The following is a 16,517-nucleotide window of genomic DNA, read 5'->3' on the forward strand; positions in this document are numbered from 1 at the left end:
CACCTTAAGCTAAGGGGGTTTTTTTCATGGTGGGATAACCTTTCTTTTTTGTTCGTACTGTACTAAGCTAGTATAATTCCTCACTTTGTAGATAAGTACTGTATATTTTGAGATTTTCAACATTCTGGTTGTTTGGCGAGAGAAGGGAATGCTTTCAGTAGACGCACAACACCCGAAGCTGACCTGAACATAAGGTTTGACGAATAGATTGCTTGCAGGTCAAGAATAAATCATTGGTGCATTACATGCGACGTCTTTCTTGTCCGACCAACCTGTGCTTGCATTCGAATCCTTGCGTTCATCATTAGCGCGAGGAACGGGCCCAGCCTTCCGGACCAGTCATGCGGAGTGTGATGTAAGGATTGTCTACCTAGTTACATATAACCGCACCCAAAAAAGAAAGAGCTCACGACTAAATTACATGATCCCAACATGCTTCAGTCATACACTACTCGCGCAAAAATTCTTGCAAGTTGCAACCTAGTGCGGAAGACTCTCTCAATATCGATATCGACTTTCCATCTCTCGTTCCAGCGTGCCTAGACCCCTTGGCCCCTCGGCGTTCATGGCACTCTCGGGGTGCCCCAGAATAATGGCCTGTCTGGCGCCGTAGACAGCTCCGTCGTCGCCGTCGTCAAGCGGGACGGTGAGATCGCCTTCTCGCTCGCCGCCGCCCTCGCCCTCCCACTTGAGGAACTTTTCAAACGCAGCCGTCCCCCGGACACTGCCCTTTTTGTCGTAAAACTGAATCATGCTGCGCATGGCCTCGATCCAGCGGGCGCACTCCTTGCAGACGACCATGCCTCTGCTGACATAGGTGCGGCGTGTTGGGTCGGCGCATCTTACAGCTGCGAGTTGGTGGTCGGGCAGGGTGGAGTAGTCTAGCTCAACGGTATAGGTATACGAGCCGGAGCTGGAAACCGACGTCCTTGGCGCAGATGCACCCGACCGCCGGGAGCTCGTCGACGCACTGGTATTCGACCGCGAGAGCTGGCCGCTCAACGAAAAGAAACGTCGTGTTGACGAAGTGCGCTTGGGCGGCGCTGTGGCTGGTGGGGAGACTGGTGGAGAGCCCGGCCCGCGGAGGTTGTTCAGCCGTTGGATGGCCCGGTCACACAGTGTCCACGGGTGCTCATGTGACTCTCCAATGTGCCCGCAGCCATTATGCTGGCTGTAGTTGTGGTAACACATTGCTGTGGGTTTTTCTGGGTCTGGCGTGTTCAACTGTCGCCGATGACGTAATGCCGGTATCCGGTGCGCTTCGCTGTCGCCAAGCAAGGTGGAATCTGCAGGGACCAATGGCGTTGGTCTGCAGTGGAGTGGTCGGTATTTAAGTAGACTAGTGAGTTAGGAAAATGTAATGTGTGAAGGGTGTGATTGTATGTGTGTAAACAACCAGTAAATGGCTGCAACCCCGGGATATTTGAAGTGTAGAATGTGCCAGTTGTGACTCTTAAGCTGATCGTTCGCCAACACTCCTATTATGCCCTGGTGCCCTGTTTATCGCCGGGCGGTGAAGCGATACGAGCAAGGATGAAGCTGGTCACGTGTCTTCATCGACGTGGCATAGGGCCAACATTTGGCTGAGTTGATAGACGCCAGTCTTCCTAGAACGTCGAAGCGCCAGCACTCGGCTTATGCATCCCAAATTTAGACTTTTGCCCAGTGTGGAGATGACAATAGGGGTCGCTGTCAAAACTGTCCTAGGATGCCTTGTCTTGCGTAGCGCGACAACTGTACTAGGTACGCGCGTCGGTCGTGACAACAGCAAAGAGTGAGTTTGCACCCTTCTTATCTTTGAGACAACAAACCCACTGATTCTGCCTCTGTGGGTTATACACAACTCATTGCGCCTGGTGTTGCAATGCCTTGCCCAATGACATCATATCACTGAGGATCCGGTAAAAGGCCGGGCTGCATTCCTCCCTGTCATGGCGGGCTAAGCAACTTTGAGTATCTCAACCGTGTCGAGTTGCAAAAGATAAGGGTCCCAGGTAAAAATAACAGGCGCAAAGGGCAAGGTAGACGTCATTCAGCATCCTTCAACAACGTTGGGTTTTGCAACAATGTCCAGACCGTTGATGATGCGGGGATTTGTGGACCCTGTTCGAGACATTTACTGTGGTTGGCGCATAATTGTTCAAATGCTCCCCTTCTCGTATCAACCATAACCGATCAGTGGCGAAGCCTTTTCTGCTTTTCTCAAACAGATCGAGGCCATTGGTCTGCACCTGCGAGGTTTGGCCGTAGGGCCAGCAACATGAAAGTCCTGTATGCTTCAACTTCATGATAAGTTAACCATCCAGCAACGATGTCTTTTCTCTTTGACTGATTCAGAGTACAATGCTAGATGAGCTCTCAAGTTCCTCATTGCGCGTGGCGCGTCACCTTGTGGTACAGATGTGTGAGGAAAGTTTGGGCTGTATTCGACCTTGTCACTACCCTTCCCCACCATGCCAGACCCACCTGGTCCCTGCATAAAACGGCGATGCACGAAAATTCTAACCAACACTGTCGATCTAATGTTCGGGACTCATGGAGAGCGCCATTGAGGTTCCTTCATTTTGCCTACCAAGCAGTCACACCATGTGGGTTTCAGGAAAGAGCTTTCTAAACTCAATCGCGACATGCATTGGCCAGTCAGATAGAAGCAGTTCTTCGCGCCCATAGTGGAAAAGGATATGAGACTCTGCCCGTTGACTGATTGGCCCTGTAAGCCTGTTGAGAAGCAACTCGCTGCCACATCTATCACAAAGGTTCATGTCTTGGCATGGTGAAGAAGAGTGTCGTGGCGCCTCTTGATACCGATACCCGTCTTGACATTGATGCTTGATGAGCAGCTGACACGATGTAGATCATCAATCTAGTCATCGTACTGGATCGTCGAGACGAAGTTTGGGCTAATCAGAGGAAGAGATAAGGGCACCGCCCTACTGGAAAATAGCTCACTCTCTAGATCAAAGCTGACAATCGGGACGGGTGCAGAACGCAAAACTTACCAGAAGAAATCTCATGCTATCTTGAAACACCACAGCCATCATGCGATGAATATCGGGTAGCAAAAATCACCCCTTTAGGCCGATGTAAGCATCGCAATCTGTCCAATGACAAACGCATATTGAACCCCACGAGGCGTCATGGCGTGGCTCAGACAACTGACAAAGCCCAACGCAATAGGAGGGGTAAGCAGGCGCTAGCGATCAAAGCGGTAAATACCCATCAGACTTCACAAGTCGGTTACTAAGTCCATCCAAGAAGATGCACTCATTTGCGTGCCACAGCTATCCAGATGACTCTTGAGTTGCATGAGGACCTGCGGACTTCCACCCGCAGCTGATTCCTTCTCTATAGATCAGCTCACGCTTCGCCTCCACGGAATGATTAAGGCCTCCAGTCCAGAAATGAACTCGAAGACTACAAAGAAAGAGTGAAGGGAAGTCTACAATGGCATTTCATCACAACAACAACCGTCCAGTATCCGAGTCCAGTTACTCCAAAAACTATTCTTCCTAGTACTTTAATATCCAAGCCATACTTATCCACCATAAAACCTACTCCCTCTCTCTCTACATCCACCGTCAACCCCCCGACCTAAAAATGGCCCTCCCAATCCGTAAAGTCCTCATCCCAACCCACGGTGACCCCTCGGTCGTAACCCTCACAACCACCACCCTCCCACCCCCATCCTCATCCGAAGTCCAACTCAGAATCCTCTACTCCAGCATGGGCGGCAGCGACATCCTTATGAGGCAAGGCATCTACCCTCTCCAACAAAAAGCCCCTCTAACCCCGGGCTACACGCTCATCGGGCGCGTACACAAAAACGGCGCCCGTAGTAAAAAGTTTACAGAAGGCACTCTAGTAGCATGTCTCTGTGTCTACAACGGCCAGTCCACATTCAGTAACCAGCCCGAAAAATACCTCATAAAGGTGCCCGAAGGAGTAGATTTACAACAGGCCGTCGCGCTAGTGCTGGATTGGAGTACAGCGTACGGCCTCGCTTATCGCGGTGCGCAGATTACACCTGGAAAGAGGGTGTTTATACACGGGCTCAGCGGTAGTGTCGGGTACGCGCTGCTGACGTTTTGTAAAAGGCAGGGTGCGAGTGTGTACGGTACTGCTGCTGCGCATAACCACGCTGCGGTGAGGGAAGCCGGCGCCACGCCGTTCGTCTACACTGACAAAGACTGGATGCGTGTCATGAAAGATATGGGCGGCGCGCATGTAGTGTATGATGCGTTGGGATTTGCCTCCTGGGACGAGAGTTGGAGTATCCTTTCTTCCGACCGAGGTCATCTTGTGGGTTATGGAGGCAACTTGAATTCGCTGAATGGAGATAAACCGCGAGGCAATAGTTTGCAGATTGCAAAGCTGCTGGCCAAGGGCAAAGTGCCGTTTTGTCCGTATCGCACGTCGTTCTTTTATATTAACAGGGATCAGAAGACGTATAAGCCGGAGTTGGAGGCGCTGTTGGAGATGCTGGTGAGAGGCGAGATTAGGGTGCCGGTTAGGAAGGTGTGGGGGTTGGAGCAGGTACCCGAGGCGCATCGGGTTTGGGCAAAGGGACCTGGGGTTGGTGCTGTTGTGGTGAAGGTGGCGGAGGATGAGGGTGTAAGGTTGGTATAAAAGTAATGATATATGAATGTAGTCATTGTTAAGCAGAGTGTATTCTTTTTTATGGAATTGATGACAATATATGTAGTAGACTATAGCGTGTTAATTAATAATCAGACAAGGATATTAACAGTTAAGAGATCCGCAAGCAACTAAAGCAGACCTTGGACAAAAGAACGCATTCCCCCGTCTCCCATCACTGCACCATCACTCATCAGTATACTCACCAATCATCTACGGGGCTTCGTTAACCGCAGGAACATGAGCCTCGTCCTCTACTCCCATGAGAACCTCCTGATCAATCGGCTTCTGCACAACCGGTGGTTCCTGAGGCGCAGGCTGAGCTTCGGGCGGCGTAGGCCTCAACCCACTCATAAAAATCTCATCCGCAATCTCAATGCCCAACGGCACACCTCCAATCGGAAACAAGCCCTCACAACCCTCACGCGTACCCTTGGTCGAGTACCTAATATCCTCGACGTTCTGGAACACAGTCGCGCCATTAGCATCGACGGCGTAGACATCCTTTGTCGTGGTGGGGATGAGGATATCGCGGGCAGCAGCGGCATCGAAACGCCAGTGGACGCCGAGGAAAATGCGCGAAATGGCGTTTTCAAACATGAGCTCCCAGGCTGAGTTGAAATGGCGCACGATGCGGGTGCGTACGATACCGGGCTGGTCTTCGATTGGGGCGGTGGGATCGTAGGGTTGGCGGAGGTCACGGCTTAGACCGTTGAGCTCCTCGGATACTACCATGTCGATAGCAATGTTGTCTGGCTCATCGTCTTTCCATGTTCCTACACGGCCGTTGTAGTATCTGCGCACCATTTGGAATACGGCGCCGCCAAAGGTTGCGTGGCCGGATGGGTAGGCGGGGAATGGCGGCTTGAATGGGATGTCGTTTGTGTTTGTAGCAGGCGCGCCGAGTGTGAGCCAGAAAGGATCTCCGTGGTCTGGACGCCCGTCATCACGGACGCCAGATAGTGGGCGCCAGAATTCAAACTCCCATTTTTCCTTCCAGGAAAAGATGCCTGCGTCGGCGCAAGCGACGTTGACAAGGCCAAAGAGACGCGCGAAATCCGCGTTGTTAACCTCACTGTTTGCAAGGTCGTCTTCTTTCCTGTAAGTGACGGCGATACGGCGCACTATCTGGTTATATTGGCGAGGCGGTGTGCCAATGAGGTTTGAGCCGTCATACGCCCAGAACATGCCTTGCACCGTCTGGTATGGGGTGCGTTTGGTGGAGTTGAGATCAGTGGCACCTCCCATGGCAATGGCGACACGGATTGAGTCATCATACTCGGCTGATTCGTCCGCAGCAGAACGTAGGCCTGGCGGATCGGCAAGGATGTGTTCAGTCTGTGTGGCGAAACGCTTCGCAGTCTTGCCGTAGAATGGTGCGTGGTACTGGCGGAACGGCCTCTTAGGCCCATTAGGATTGTTGGGATCTACTGGGACCAAGACGACAGGGTGGGTAGGCTCGTCATCGAATCTGTAGCGGCCGGGTGTAGGCTGGTAGCCTTCCTGCGATGCACCTGGTGCATGGAAGAGGAGTGCAAAAAATACATCTGCCACGGCTTCACCAAACAAGAAACTGGCTGAAGCCCGGTCAACGCTACCGGGTGCTTCCGCAGCTGATCGGTCAAGAACCAGCCCGAGCTGTGCATAAGCACTGTCGGAAATGTTGGCAGGCGGCATATCAGGCCTCATGTACAACGAGGAGAGCATCTTGAGAGAAGCTCCAGCTACGGCTTGACGAGCATCATCCGCTCCATTGAGGTCGGGGAGACGGTACGCGGCATTCTCAGCATTGGGAGTGAGAAACGTCAGGATGTCAGCCGAAGGGTTGATAGCAAAATAGGTGTCGTGAACTGCCAAATGCAACATGCCTAGAGCTCTGGCAGATATGGGTGGTCCAGTCTGAGGACCTCCCACGGTATGTGTTACACGATTGAGCTCTAATCCGACATGATTCCAGTAGAGTACATAATTCGTATTGTACTCTTCTGGTTCATCGATCCGGGGGAGCGGAATTGGTGTGGTTGGCTCCATTGTAACCGTGGTGGTAGGTGTGATTGTAATGAATTGTTGAGTTGTGATGATTGTGATACGATTGAAACGCAGGAAACTACAAAATATATAGAAAATTTTGAGTCTCGTCTTCCCCAAATGTCCTAGGCAATACCTGTCTTCTCGAATGGCCAACTTACCACTATTAGGTGAACTGTTCTCGAGCCACACTGTTACGGAGGACTGTCATCTTCATACCAGGGGCGCAAGGCAGACACGGGACCACAGCCGTGTCGTAGCGTTGTGGTGAACCATTGTCCTTATTCGAACATTGTGCTAAGCTGTAACCGAGACGTATCTAGAAGGATCAATCGGGCTGCTCACGCTTGGCGTGAACCACACGTGATAACAAAATTTGCTGCCGACGTGTACGAGCTGAGGTGGCTGAAGCTGACTGGGGTAGATGTTCAATGGTCAGATCTGACGCATTCCTCAGCTGGTAGGGGGCCGCATGGCGGTTCCGGCACTTCGCAGCCAATGCGAGCAATTTTGAGCATTCACATCAGAGGACCTTCGTATTGCGAGGCGTAAAATAGAAGATGTGAGATGCGACGTTGGCGCCTGCTGATGTTTCGTTGGATCATCTCATGGCTAAGAGAAGGCAGCGAGAGCCAGGTCCCCGGGATTCGGTGGTGTAATGATGCGCCATCCCCACAGCTGACATGGGTCAAGTATAACGCGCAAACGGCGTTGATTGCGTTCACGGTTGTACGAATATTCAGGGTTTGTAAAACCCTACCAATCGCATATGCAGTGCAGTAAGTGTGAGAACGCAAATGATTCTCAGATGGTGCTGAGGCTGAATACCTATATTCCGGACGGCTCTGGACCTGCATCTGCGCTGCATGCATGCAAGCAGCAAGTAGCGGGATGATCCCCGTTGCCAAAATGCAGGTCAAAAGTGGGTGGGTCTCAATCCGCCGTCTGCCCCACACGATCAATCTACCCCCACGTGGGAAATGTGCTGCTTTGCCTCGATCTTCTGCAATTCTATGACAATAATGTAAGCATGCCGTACTAAGAACATGGCGAGTGACTTTTACGAAGTCAATTAGTACTCTCTTTCAACGTACTTGCGCATTTCAGACAATCATGCCGAAACATGGGCCTAGCAAAGGAAACTTAGAGCGAGGGGCGGAGGGTGAGACAAGTTCGCTCCATCAGGAGACGGGACGTGTATACCATACGGGTAGGCGGTATGAACGTGACTAGGATGGTGGCGGCTGGGGGACAAGAGGTGAGAGGATGAACCATGTAAACAAACAAGAGGCAATAACGTAGATGGAAAACAGGACAGATTTCATTCGGACAAAACGATCTGCATTTACTCTGGCCTTGCTTACGGGTCAAAAATAGGATATATTGAAACACGCCTACCAGTGACGTGACTGAAGTTGAGTTTTGACAGTCTGATGGCAGCCTGATGATAAGTGCTCGTCTTATTTGGCCTCTTTGAGCAATGCCTCTGCAGTAGCGTCTTTTTGGCTCACGCTGCCACTTCTCTCTGCAGGCTTGAGCTTTCCTGGTGGAGGGGCTTCACCACTGCTCTGAGCGGCATTCTTCAGTCTCTCGGTATCGGCAGGGTTGGTGTCCTGCTTCTTCGCGTCCTTTTCATCGTCGTCGCTATCGCCAAGACTAAAGGGATCATGCTCATCTGGTTCTGGGTTCGGCGCTACAGATGTCAGAGGCTGCCACTTCTTGCCGCCTGACTTTCCTTGGCTCCCCGGGTTGCTGGGTGATGGGTTGCGGTAGAGAGCGTCAACCTCGTCAACAGGACCGCTCTGGGGAGGTGAGACAGGTGTCGGTTTGAAGAGATCGGGGTTAGCATGAGGGCGACTCGAGGATCGCTGGGGCACTGCTATGTATTAGTGGTGCCGGTCATGTAGAGACATAGTGGCTTACAGTCATTGTCCCGCAGTTCCAGCTTGGCAAAGTCGTCGCCAATGACCCGGTTGTCAGCGTCGTAACGGTTGTGGTCTGCCGACCTCCGCTGCTCGGCTGACTTGCGGATACCGTGCATCTGATCGGACTGCGAGGGGCCAAAGTTCTGTCGCTGTTGTGGGGGCGCGGTTCGGCCCGTGTATTGGGGGTTACCGTACCGATCGTATTCTTCCATTTCGCCGTCGAGCTTCTTTGTGAAGTTGCTGATCCATTTGGTAACTGTCTGCTGTGTCTCCTTGAAGCCTTGCTCAATGTTCTTGCGGATCTCAGGGAGGTCGTCTGCAATTTATACCGTTAGCCGTCACAGCAGGCGCATGAGGTGCATACAGGGGCTCACCATCGAAGAAGCTGTACTCGCGCTCAGACTCGCCCTGCCGCTGGCGGGTTCCCTGCTGTCGTGGCCGTTGGGGGCCAGAGCCACCCTGGCTCTCGTAGTGCTGAGCGAGTTGGCGCGCAAAAATCTCGTCCTGCTCGAGCTGACTGCGGGGCTGGGGTCGTGGTGGCTGTGGTGGAGGCGCTTCTTCTGCCTTGAAGTTGGGATCCGACATGCCTAGACTTGTCAGTACACATCCCCTTGGGGAGCATCGCTAGGCGGCCAACGTACTCAGCAGTGCATTGAAGGCGGGCTCAACTTTGCCTCCACTGGCGACTAGCACGGCCTTGATGACATTGCTGTCGACGGTGGGGAAAGCTTCGATCAGCGTATTCTGTGCCTGCACCTGGGGGTCGACGGGCCGGGGGGGCTTCTGGGGAGGGATCTCAGTTGCCTCTTCGTTGAAGCGCACGCCAGGCTTGGGCGACTTGGAGGCAGGAGGCGGTGATCCAGTATGCTCGGCGGCTGAAGCAGCTGGGGCATCGTTATCGTCGTCAAAGTCGAGCTCACGCGCGGTCGTTGGGCTCTCTGGAGGCTGCAGCAGTTGCATTAGTGGGGGAGAGGCGTCGCAGCATGTCGCTTCCTGCTCACCTTTTCTGTGTTGGCCTTTTCCGACATTGTTGGGCGCGGCGATATTTGTGTAGTCTGCGAGGGGCGGTGTGTGAGGTGGGCGAGATGTTGTTGGTACGTATAGGCAGATGTGTGAGTGTGTATAGATGTATGGGTGTGTATGCACGTATGTTGTATGTCAATGTCCAACGGTGCTGCGTGCTCAGGACGACAGGCTTGACCTTGGGCCAATGCCGTGCATGGGACTGTGTGGCTTGGTAGGTCTCGCCGCCACTGATGACGTTTCGCGCCAAGTGGGGCTGTCCCCCCGCACCGCACTGCTCTCACCTCCCTGTGCATTCCCACCATGTACACAATACTTCTATAATATATAAACCTACACAGCTACTCAACGCTCTCCTCTCTCTAGGAGAAACTCGAGATACCGTTTTTAATAAACGGGATATCATTACGCCGCATTCCGCACTAGCTACTGGGCATCAGTCATATTTCCCGTTGGTCTCGCATTCAAACACATACATGCCCCTCGAATATTTCCACTGAGGCAGCTTCCCCATGTCCCATCCGTGAAGGTGAAACCATGACAGCACACGGCGACCAGAATATGTGTAACATCCTTTCGAATGGCCGAAATTGTTGCCAGAGTCCAAGTCGACTATCCCAGACATGGGATGGTATCCTTCTGTTCAAATGAGACCTCAGCTTCCTTCGACATGGCAAAATAGACTCTTTCACTTCGTCTTTTCGAACACGAAACATGTCTTGGGCTGTTTACATGACCTCAGCTCAACATTGTTGAAGCAGCCTTCTAGACTTATCCAGTATGGCTGCTGTCACGATGCTCGATAGAGTTTACAAGTCTAGTCAGATAGGCACAGCTCAAGCTCAGCGAAGAATGGAAATCGAAACAGGCGTGCCATTATGGTATCAGCGTTGTTGTTGGCTTGCTTGGTCAAGGCAAAGAGTACCGGATTACGACTAGTACGCCGGCAGCAGAAGCGCCGGGTTCCCATGTTGTAAATCTCCGAATACCAAATATTTAGGTTTTAGGGAACATTAATGACGAACGTGGATAGAAGCATGCATCGCGCCATGTTGCGCCTGCATACAATTCTTCTCTAGAGTATTCTAGAGCTGAGGGGTCCAACGCCATCGATGTGAGGACCCTAGAGTACTATATACAGATCGGCGGGGCGAAGCTTTTGCTAGCCTGGACAGAGAAGAGTGGGTGGTTGGCTATGTTGAGTTATCTTTCGATAATGCTGGTCAATGGGACGCCACACATTTCTCAGGTGGCTCGCGGATGATAATCAAGGTTCAGGCGGAGCGCCCCGAGTGAGCCATGGGAAAGTTCAATAAGTACAAGGGCCGATTCAATGAGGTTAGAGCGTGATGGCGGGTACAGAAAGCGACCGACTTGAATAGTGGCAGTCGACCGACTCGCCCAGACCTTATTGGAAACTTCACGTGTGATGCACTCGTACGTTATGGTCTCACGCAGTGCTGAAGGCACTCAGCAGAGGTTGAATTTTCCCCGGGTCCACGATCTGCTGTGGTCAGGGCTGGTCATGGAGCTGTGACCAGTCCCCACCCAACGCCTGTCTCCAGTCTTGTCTTGTCTGCAGGCTTTTTTTTCTCCGTATATGGAGATGCGCAACAGGGCTTCCCCATCTCGGTTCCACGTCACCGGCTCCCCAGAAACCACCTACTTGCTACAAACAGCCTTGGTGCATGTGCCGCAAGTATGCATGCCCGCCAACTGCAAGCATGTCTGCGTCCATATTCTGCCCTATGGACACGAAACAACAAGGTGACAAAAGAACTCTATGCTGGCCAAGACGCGTCACTGGTTCGGTTAGCGCAGCCATTCTCGTGTTACGATCTAGAAGGCATTCGAGAGAATTATAGACGGAGGTTATGCTTAGGGTAATCCTCCTTATTCTGTAGATTTGCGGGTCTGAGTAACGTTAATTGGCTAAGCAAAATATCATTACAGAAATGGTGTCGAGTAACGCTTCCAGGGCGAGCTCGATGCTGCTGCCAGCCGGCTCCTCCGTGGCCGGGCTGAAGCGTGTTTCACGCGCACCCATGTTCCCTGTGGGCGCATTTGCGCGACCTTGCACCTCAGCAACCTTGGGCCTACGCTAGTCGCCTTGTTCAGTATGTACATTTGCTTCGACTCCATTCACCAGCCTGGAGAAAACTGCCATGGTGGGTCACGTCTCCATATTACAGCCCCTGACTGCTTTCTTTGCCGCGCGTAGAACCGAACTGATGGATAGTGACAACAGCACTTTACCCACATTCTCGGATGGCGCATGCATCCCGTCGATCACATGTGCCCACACCACATGGCCACTGACTTACATACACATGTCTACGTACGTACGGTACTACACATGTACCCTGCCCTATATCCAGACTCAAGCCTGCGCCTACCGTTTGCCGGTACAGGCCACAAAAAGCCTCTGGCCGATTATGTCGCGTGGCTCCCAACAGCAACTTGCCCAAACGGCAACATTTTGTTGCCAGGCACGCTCATCTCCATCGAGCTTCCACAACCAAGTTTTGTGCGAACCAAATTTAGGCTTCCGCAGAGCATGGATGTTAGACTAATCGTCGGTCGCGGAGATCTCGCCGCACCTACCAGCTAGGCCGCTAGCAGCTAGACAACAGTAGCTCTTTCACAAGCCACTGCAAATTTGTCTACTATGATGCTGGTACCAGAGCGCGCTATCGTCTTGGACTGTGCTCACTGAGCCGCTACGCGTGTCATAACCGAGCACTCAGCCCTGAGTCTCTTCTCCGCTGTGGGTTATGGTAATGCACGCTTAGGATTCGTCTTGATTGCGAAAGCTTCATATCCTAGACAGGAACACCATGCCTCGGCCAGTGTCACGCATGCTGGACCATTTTTAACGGCGATTCTCAATGATCAGCGAACTTTGTAAATCCCCCGCAAACGGGATGCCCTTCCTCTTCCCCCATCCCAGCTTGGTTTGTTGCAGGGCGGTGCTAATCGGATGGGACCCGTGCCGAGCGCAGGTCGAGCGAGGCACTTCACCGAAAACGTTTAAACCATCGGAGCTGTCGCAAGACGACCGCCACGATTAACGAAAGGATCAACCGTTGGGCTCCATCGAATCCACAGATGTAACAGTCCAGGCCAATCGAGATAGCTGCTGCTCCATCTCTTAGCGTGCATACGAGAGCATGGAACCTTATACTGACTCGATAGTTTCCAAAGTCGCCGCTTCATCTCCTGCATTCCCCTAGTTGCCGCTGTGATGGAACCTAGTCCTAGAGGAGACTTGGCAGACCCTTTGCCATCTGCCCTGCCAGCTTCTCTTATCACACATCAATCGGATATATCTGGTATCCTGCTGGCAAGCGAGCTCTCAGGTCCTCAAGTCGTCCTCTCGACTCTTCACCCCCAATACCCCACACCATGAACCAAGAATTCCGGGATAATCCGTCGTTCAAGGCCTGGGGTCCCTTCATCTCACCAAACTACCATAATGAGCCCATCACAAGATCCGACATTATCATCGCGTCCACAGTATGGGCGCTCACGTTGGTCAACATCATCATCGCCTTTTTCTTGGCTGTCAGACAAACCAAGGAATCGCGAGCCCCCCTCAGGAGTATATACATTTGGATGATATGGATGGAAATGGCCGTCTGTTTTGTCATGGGACTCGAATGCTATCTGCATTTGCTCAAGTTCATCAGTCCAAGTATGTATCGTCTGATTGTAAGTTTCAAGATTCTGCTGACATCCGACCAGGTTTCGCCTTTTACTTCACCATCCTGTTCTGGTGGTGTATTCAGGTCCAATTGCTGCTGCAAATCATCATCAACCGTATTCGTGTCATCGTACCCGATCGTAACCGTGGACGATGGATCATGATCGCAACAGCTACATTCGTCACAGCAATCAACATCAGTGTGTTTAACATCTGGATTCCAGCCCGGTTACAGGTCAACCCTACGTAAGTTGCTATTCGACTCATGCGTCTTTGTGCTCCATGACTCCTCGTTCTGAATCTCAAGATCCCGAGCTAACGCCAAGAAAGATATCACATTGCCAACGAATACTGGGATCGTATCGAAAAGGGTCTCTACCTGCTTGTCGACGCCATACTCAACTGGTTCTTCTTGAAGACTGTCAAGGAAAACCTCATCAAGAACGGTCTCACCAAATACAACTCACTCGTGCGCTTCAACCAGAAAATCGTCATTGTTTCACTGCTCATGGACGTCATGATTATCGGCGCCATGTCCATCCCCAACTCATTTGTGTAAGTCTACTTTCAGCTTCAAACAGGGAAGCCACTGTATTAATATCGCATTGCAACAGCTATATTCAATTCCATCCGCTCGCCTACATGGTCAAACTCAACATCGAAATGACAATGGCCAACCTTATCAAGCGCATTGCAATCTCCACCTCGCGCAAGACCGGCATGCACTCTATGGCACAGGAATTCCGCTCCTCGTCCGAACTGTCCACCGGCCACCACACTGGCAGCGCATACCACCGCACGCAGCGCGCCTCAGTTCACGAGCTCTCCAGCTTCGTCAGCTGCGACGCCGACACCAAAGCCGGCGACCGCGACCGCATCGTCAGCTTCGCACCCGTCGGCAACCAGATCAAGAAGACGCGCGAAGTTATCATCCGCAGCGAAGTCAATCCGTACTTTCAGAAAGACGGCACCGAAGTCGAAATCACTAGCGGCAGCGGCGCACTGCATCATCGCACTAAATCCGGTAGTGGCGTCGTGGTCGAGGAGCGCGTCATGGCGCGCCGCAAGAGCATGGAGAGCATAGCCGAGGGCAACGAGAGCATGAAGAGCATGAAGAGCACCGATGCAAATAGCAAGAAGCCTGATGATAGTGACGATGAGACTGCGCTGGTGGGGAACAAAGCCTGGTGGCCTCGCGCGGAAGAGTAATAGTATGAAAAAACTTTCCATGCATGCTCCCTCTTTCTTTTCTCTGTTTTGTCTAGACTAAAAGAAAAATCATCTGCATCACACGTTTCTTTTCCTCGGATCATGACCAGCTTTTTGGTTCATCACATCAAACGCTTTTTCCTGTTTATTTCTGGCTAATTTCTATTCAATGTTGACAAATGAAACAGAGCGTTGGGGACTGGGAGATTTTTTTTGTACATATACCCTGTTTTTTTTTCCTCTCTCTCAACGTCCTTTGCAACCTTGTGTTTACAGATAGACTACATACGAAGTAACGTAAACTCCCCCAAGTTATAATGATTCGTTCTTTGCGTAACCTGCTTCTTCCTCCTTGGCATGCATGCATCCCCCCAGGCCTGTCTTTCTCTCTCCTTGTCTCCCTGCACATGTACGTCTGTGTATTGCCCTTACTAACCTTACCCCTCATCTTCGTCGCCGTCATCAGAAGAAGAGATCGAGTATGTAATCCGACATTGTGAAACGTTCACCCCCGCATCAACTCCTCTTCTCCCCTCTCCCTTCTCTTTGCATACCTTCTTTCCTGCATTGTCCTCCCCCCCCCACCCCTAATCCCCAATCCGGACCAAACCATCTTTTTTTCGGGCGCCGAGGCATGTTGCTAGTTGCTGGATGCGGTGGTGTAATATCCGTTCGTATCCCGACCCCGAGACGGATAGCCAACTCTCACTACCCCTACCATCGGCCCGCCAGATCCCTAGCTTGCGATTCCGCAGGTTCCGCTGCGGCGCGCGTGGGTGATTGCGTGTTTGGTGCGGGGTGGCGGTAGAAGGGGAGGAATGCGGGCAGGTGCGCCGGGGGAATGGGGAGGTGTGTTTTGGGATGGGCCGGGGGAACGGGGGGGAGGAGACTGTAGGGATCGGGGGATGGATGGATGGGATGGGCGGATGGGATGGGCGGATGGGATGTAAGGGGTAAAAGGGGAGGGTAGGGCTGAGTGGCTGGCCTTAATTCTTGTGAGTGAGTTGATTTGGTAAGAGCTAGGGGGATTTAGCGTTGTGATGTATCGTGTTGGATTTTAGTTTTGCTATTGTGTATCTTTGCAGGCTTGATGTTACGACAAGGAAACGCATGGTGACTTTGAAAGAGAAAGGTCAATTTTCTGCTTTGAACTTTTTGCTGAGGTCGTTCTGGATGCTGCTGCTAAAGATCCCAGGTTCTGTGATTGGATGCTCTCACTGATTCAGAACAGATAGTGGCGTGGCGTTGACAAGTACGAGTGAATGACGCTGCTAATGCTTTTTCGACAACATCTCAAGAGATAAAGTGACAGGCTCGAAAATTTACTATTCGTATCTCTTCTTTGAGAAGTTAAACGCATATTATCTCCGCCAGTGTTCTTATGGCAATAGATCGACTTCCCGTTTTCTGTAAGAAAGTTTCGCTCCAGACTATAGATCCAAGACATGTAAGGCTGATCTTCTTCGTTTACTGTATAGGATTTCAGAAATTTGAGAGATCAGCCGGCCGTACCGAACAACCTTAAAGTTGGTTTCTCAATACTATTTCGTGAGTGTGTGAGCTTCTCAGTCGAACTCGACCAGGATCGGCGTAGCGCAATGAATATCAGCCTAGGGACATTGGCCGACGTTAGAACTAACCACTTTTCCCTGAACTTATTGAATATGTACTCTTTCACAAATTAAATAAGATAGCCATGGGGTATGGTCGTATTGCTGTACAAGTGAGGCTTGCTGACAACTAGCTGAAGCTGAATTCAAGGATCTGTGTCGACGAGTCAGGTCCGCGATGTTCCGTAGGTCTGTCTGAAAATTCGCCCGAGAATCCGTGACGTTTCCCTAGCTTGGTAGTTCTACTGACAGGTTCGTCACCACGTAGTAATATCGGCCGTAAGCTACTCGCACTGATGCGTAATGTCCATGACTCCTTTTTGGTGGGTAAGTATACTTAGGTGCACCCCACTTTAGCTATACCGTGCCGCCATCGCACTGACC

At 51.7% G+C, this 16,517-nt stretch overlaps 5 protein-coding genes across 5 annotated transcripts; 2 read left to right on the plus strand and 3 right to left on the minus strand.

Moving 5' to 3' along the window:
* Positions 1-498: 498 nt before the first annotated feature.
* Positions 499-1,191, minus strand: COCCADRAFT_36429 (uncharacterized protein; the record flags this gene model as incomplete). Its single annotated transcript, XM_007713725.1, has 1 exon — positions 499-1,191. The coding sequence occupies one exon, from the start codon at positions 1,189-1,191 to the stop codon at positions 499-501; it is 693 nt and encodes a 230-aa protein (XP_007711915.1).
* Positions 1,192-3,597: 2,406 nt separating this feature from the next.
* On the plus strand, positions 3,598-4,626 carry COCCADRAFT_25950 (uncharacterized protein; the record flags this gene model as incomplete). Its single annotated transcript, XM_007713707.1, has 1 exon — positions 3,598-4,626. The coding sequence occupies one exon, from the start codon at positions 3,598-3,600 to the stop codon at positions 4,624-4,626; it is 1,029 nt and encodes a 342-aa protein (XP_007711897.1).
* A 222-nt stretch (positions 4,627-4,848) lies between these two features.
* Positions 4,849-6,666, minus strand: COCCADRAFT_95108 (uncharacterized protein; the record flags this gene model as incomplete). The annotated part of the gene is made up of 1 exon (XM_007713726.1): positions 4,849-6,666. The coding sequence occupies one exon, from the start codon at positions 6,664-6,666 to the stop codon at positions 4,849-4,851; it is 1,818 nt and encodes a 605-aa protein (XP_007711916.1).
* A 1,457-nt stretch (positions 6,667-8,123) lies between these two features.
* COCCADRAFT_95079 (uncharacterized protein) lies at positions 8,124-9,616 on the minus strand (the record flags this gene model as incomplete). The annotated part of the gene is made up of 5 exons (XM_007713727.1): positions 8,124-8,542; positions 8,587-8,904; positions 8,963-9,175; positions 9,230-9,533; positions 9,590-9,616. 5 exons carry the CDS (start codon positions 9,614-9,616, stop codon positions 8,124-8,126), a joined length of 1,281 nt encoding a protein of 426 aa, XP_007711917.1.
* Positions 9,617-13,016: 3,400 nt separating this feature from the next.
* On the plus strand, positions 13,017-14,523 carry COCCADRAFT_95090 (uncharacterized protein; the record flags this gene model as incomplete). Its single annotated transcript, XM_007713728.1, has 4 exons — positions 13,017-13,305; positions 13,356-13,560; positions 13,645-13,869; positions 13,929-14,523. The coding sequence occupies 4 exons, from the start codon at positions 13,017-13,019 to the stop codon at positions 14,521-14,523; spliced, it is 1,314 nt and encodes a 437-aa protein (XP_007711918.1).
* Positions 14,524-16,517: the final 1,994 nt, after the last annotated feature.

This window comes from Bipolaris zeicola (assembly GCF_000523435.1).
Source record: "Bipolaris zeicola 26-R-13 unplaced genomic scaffold scaffold_66, whole genome shotgun sequence".
In the NCBI taxonomy this organism is placed as follows: Eukaryota; Fungi; Ascomycota; class Dothideomycetes; order Pleosporales; family Pleosporaceae; genus Bipolaris; species Bipolaris zeicola.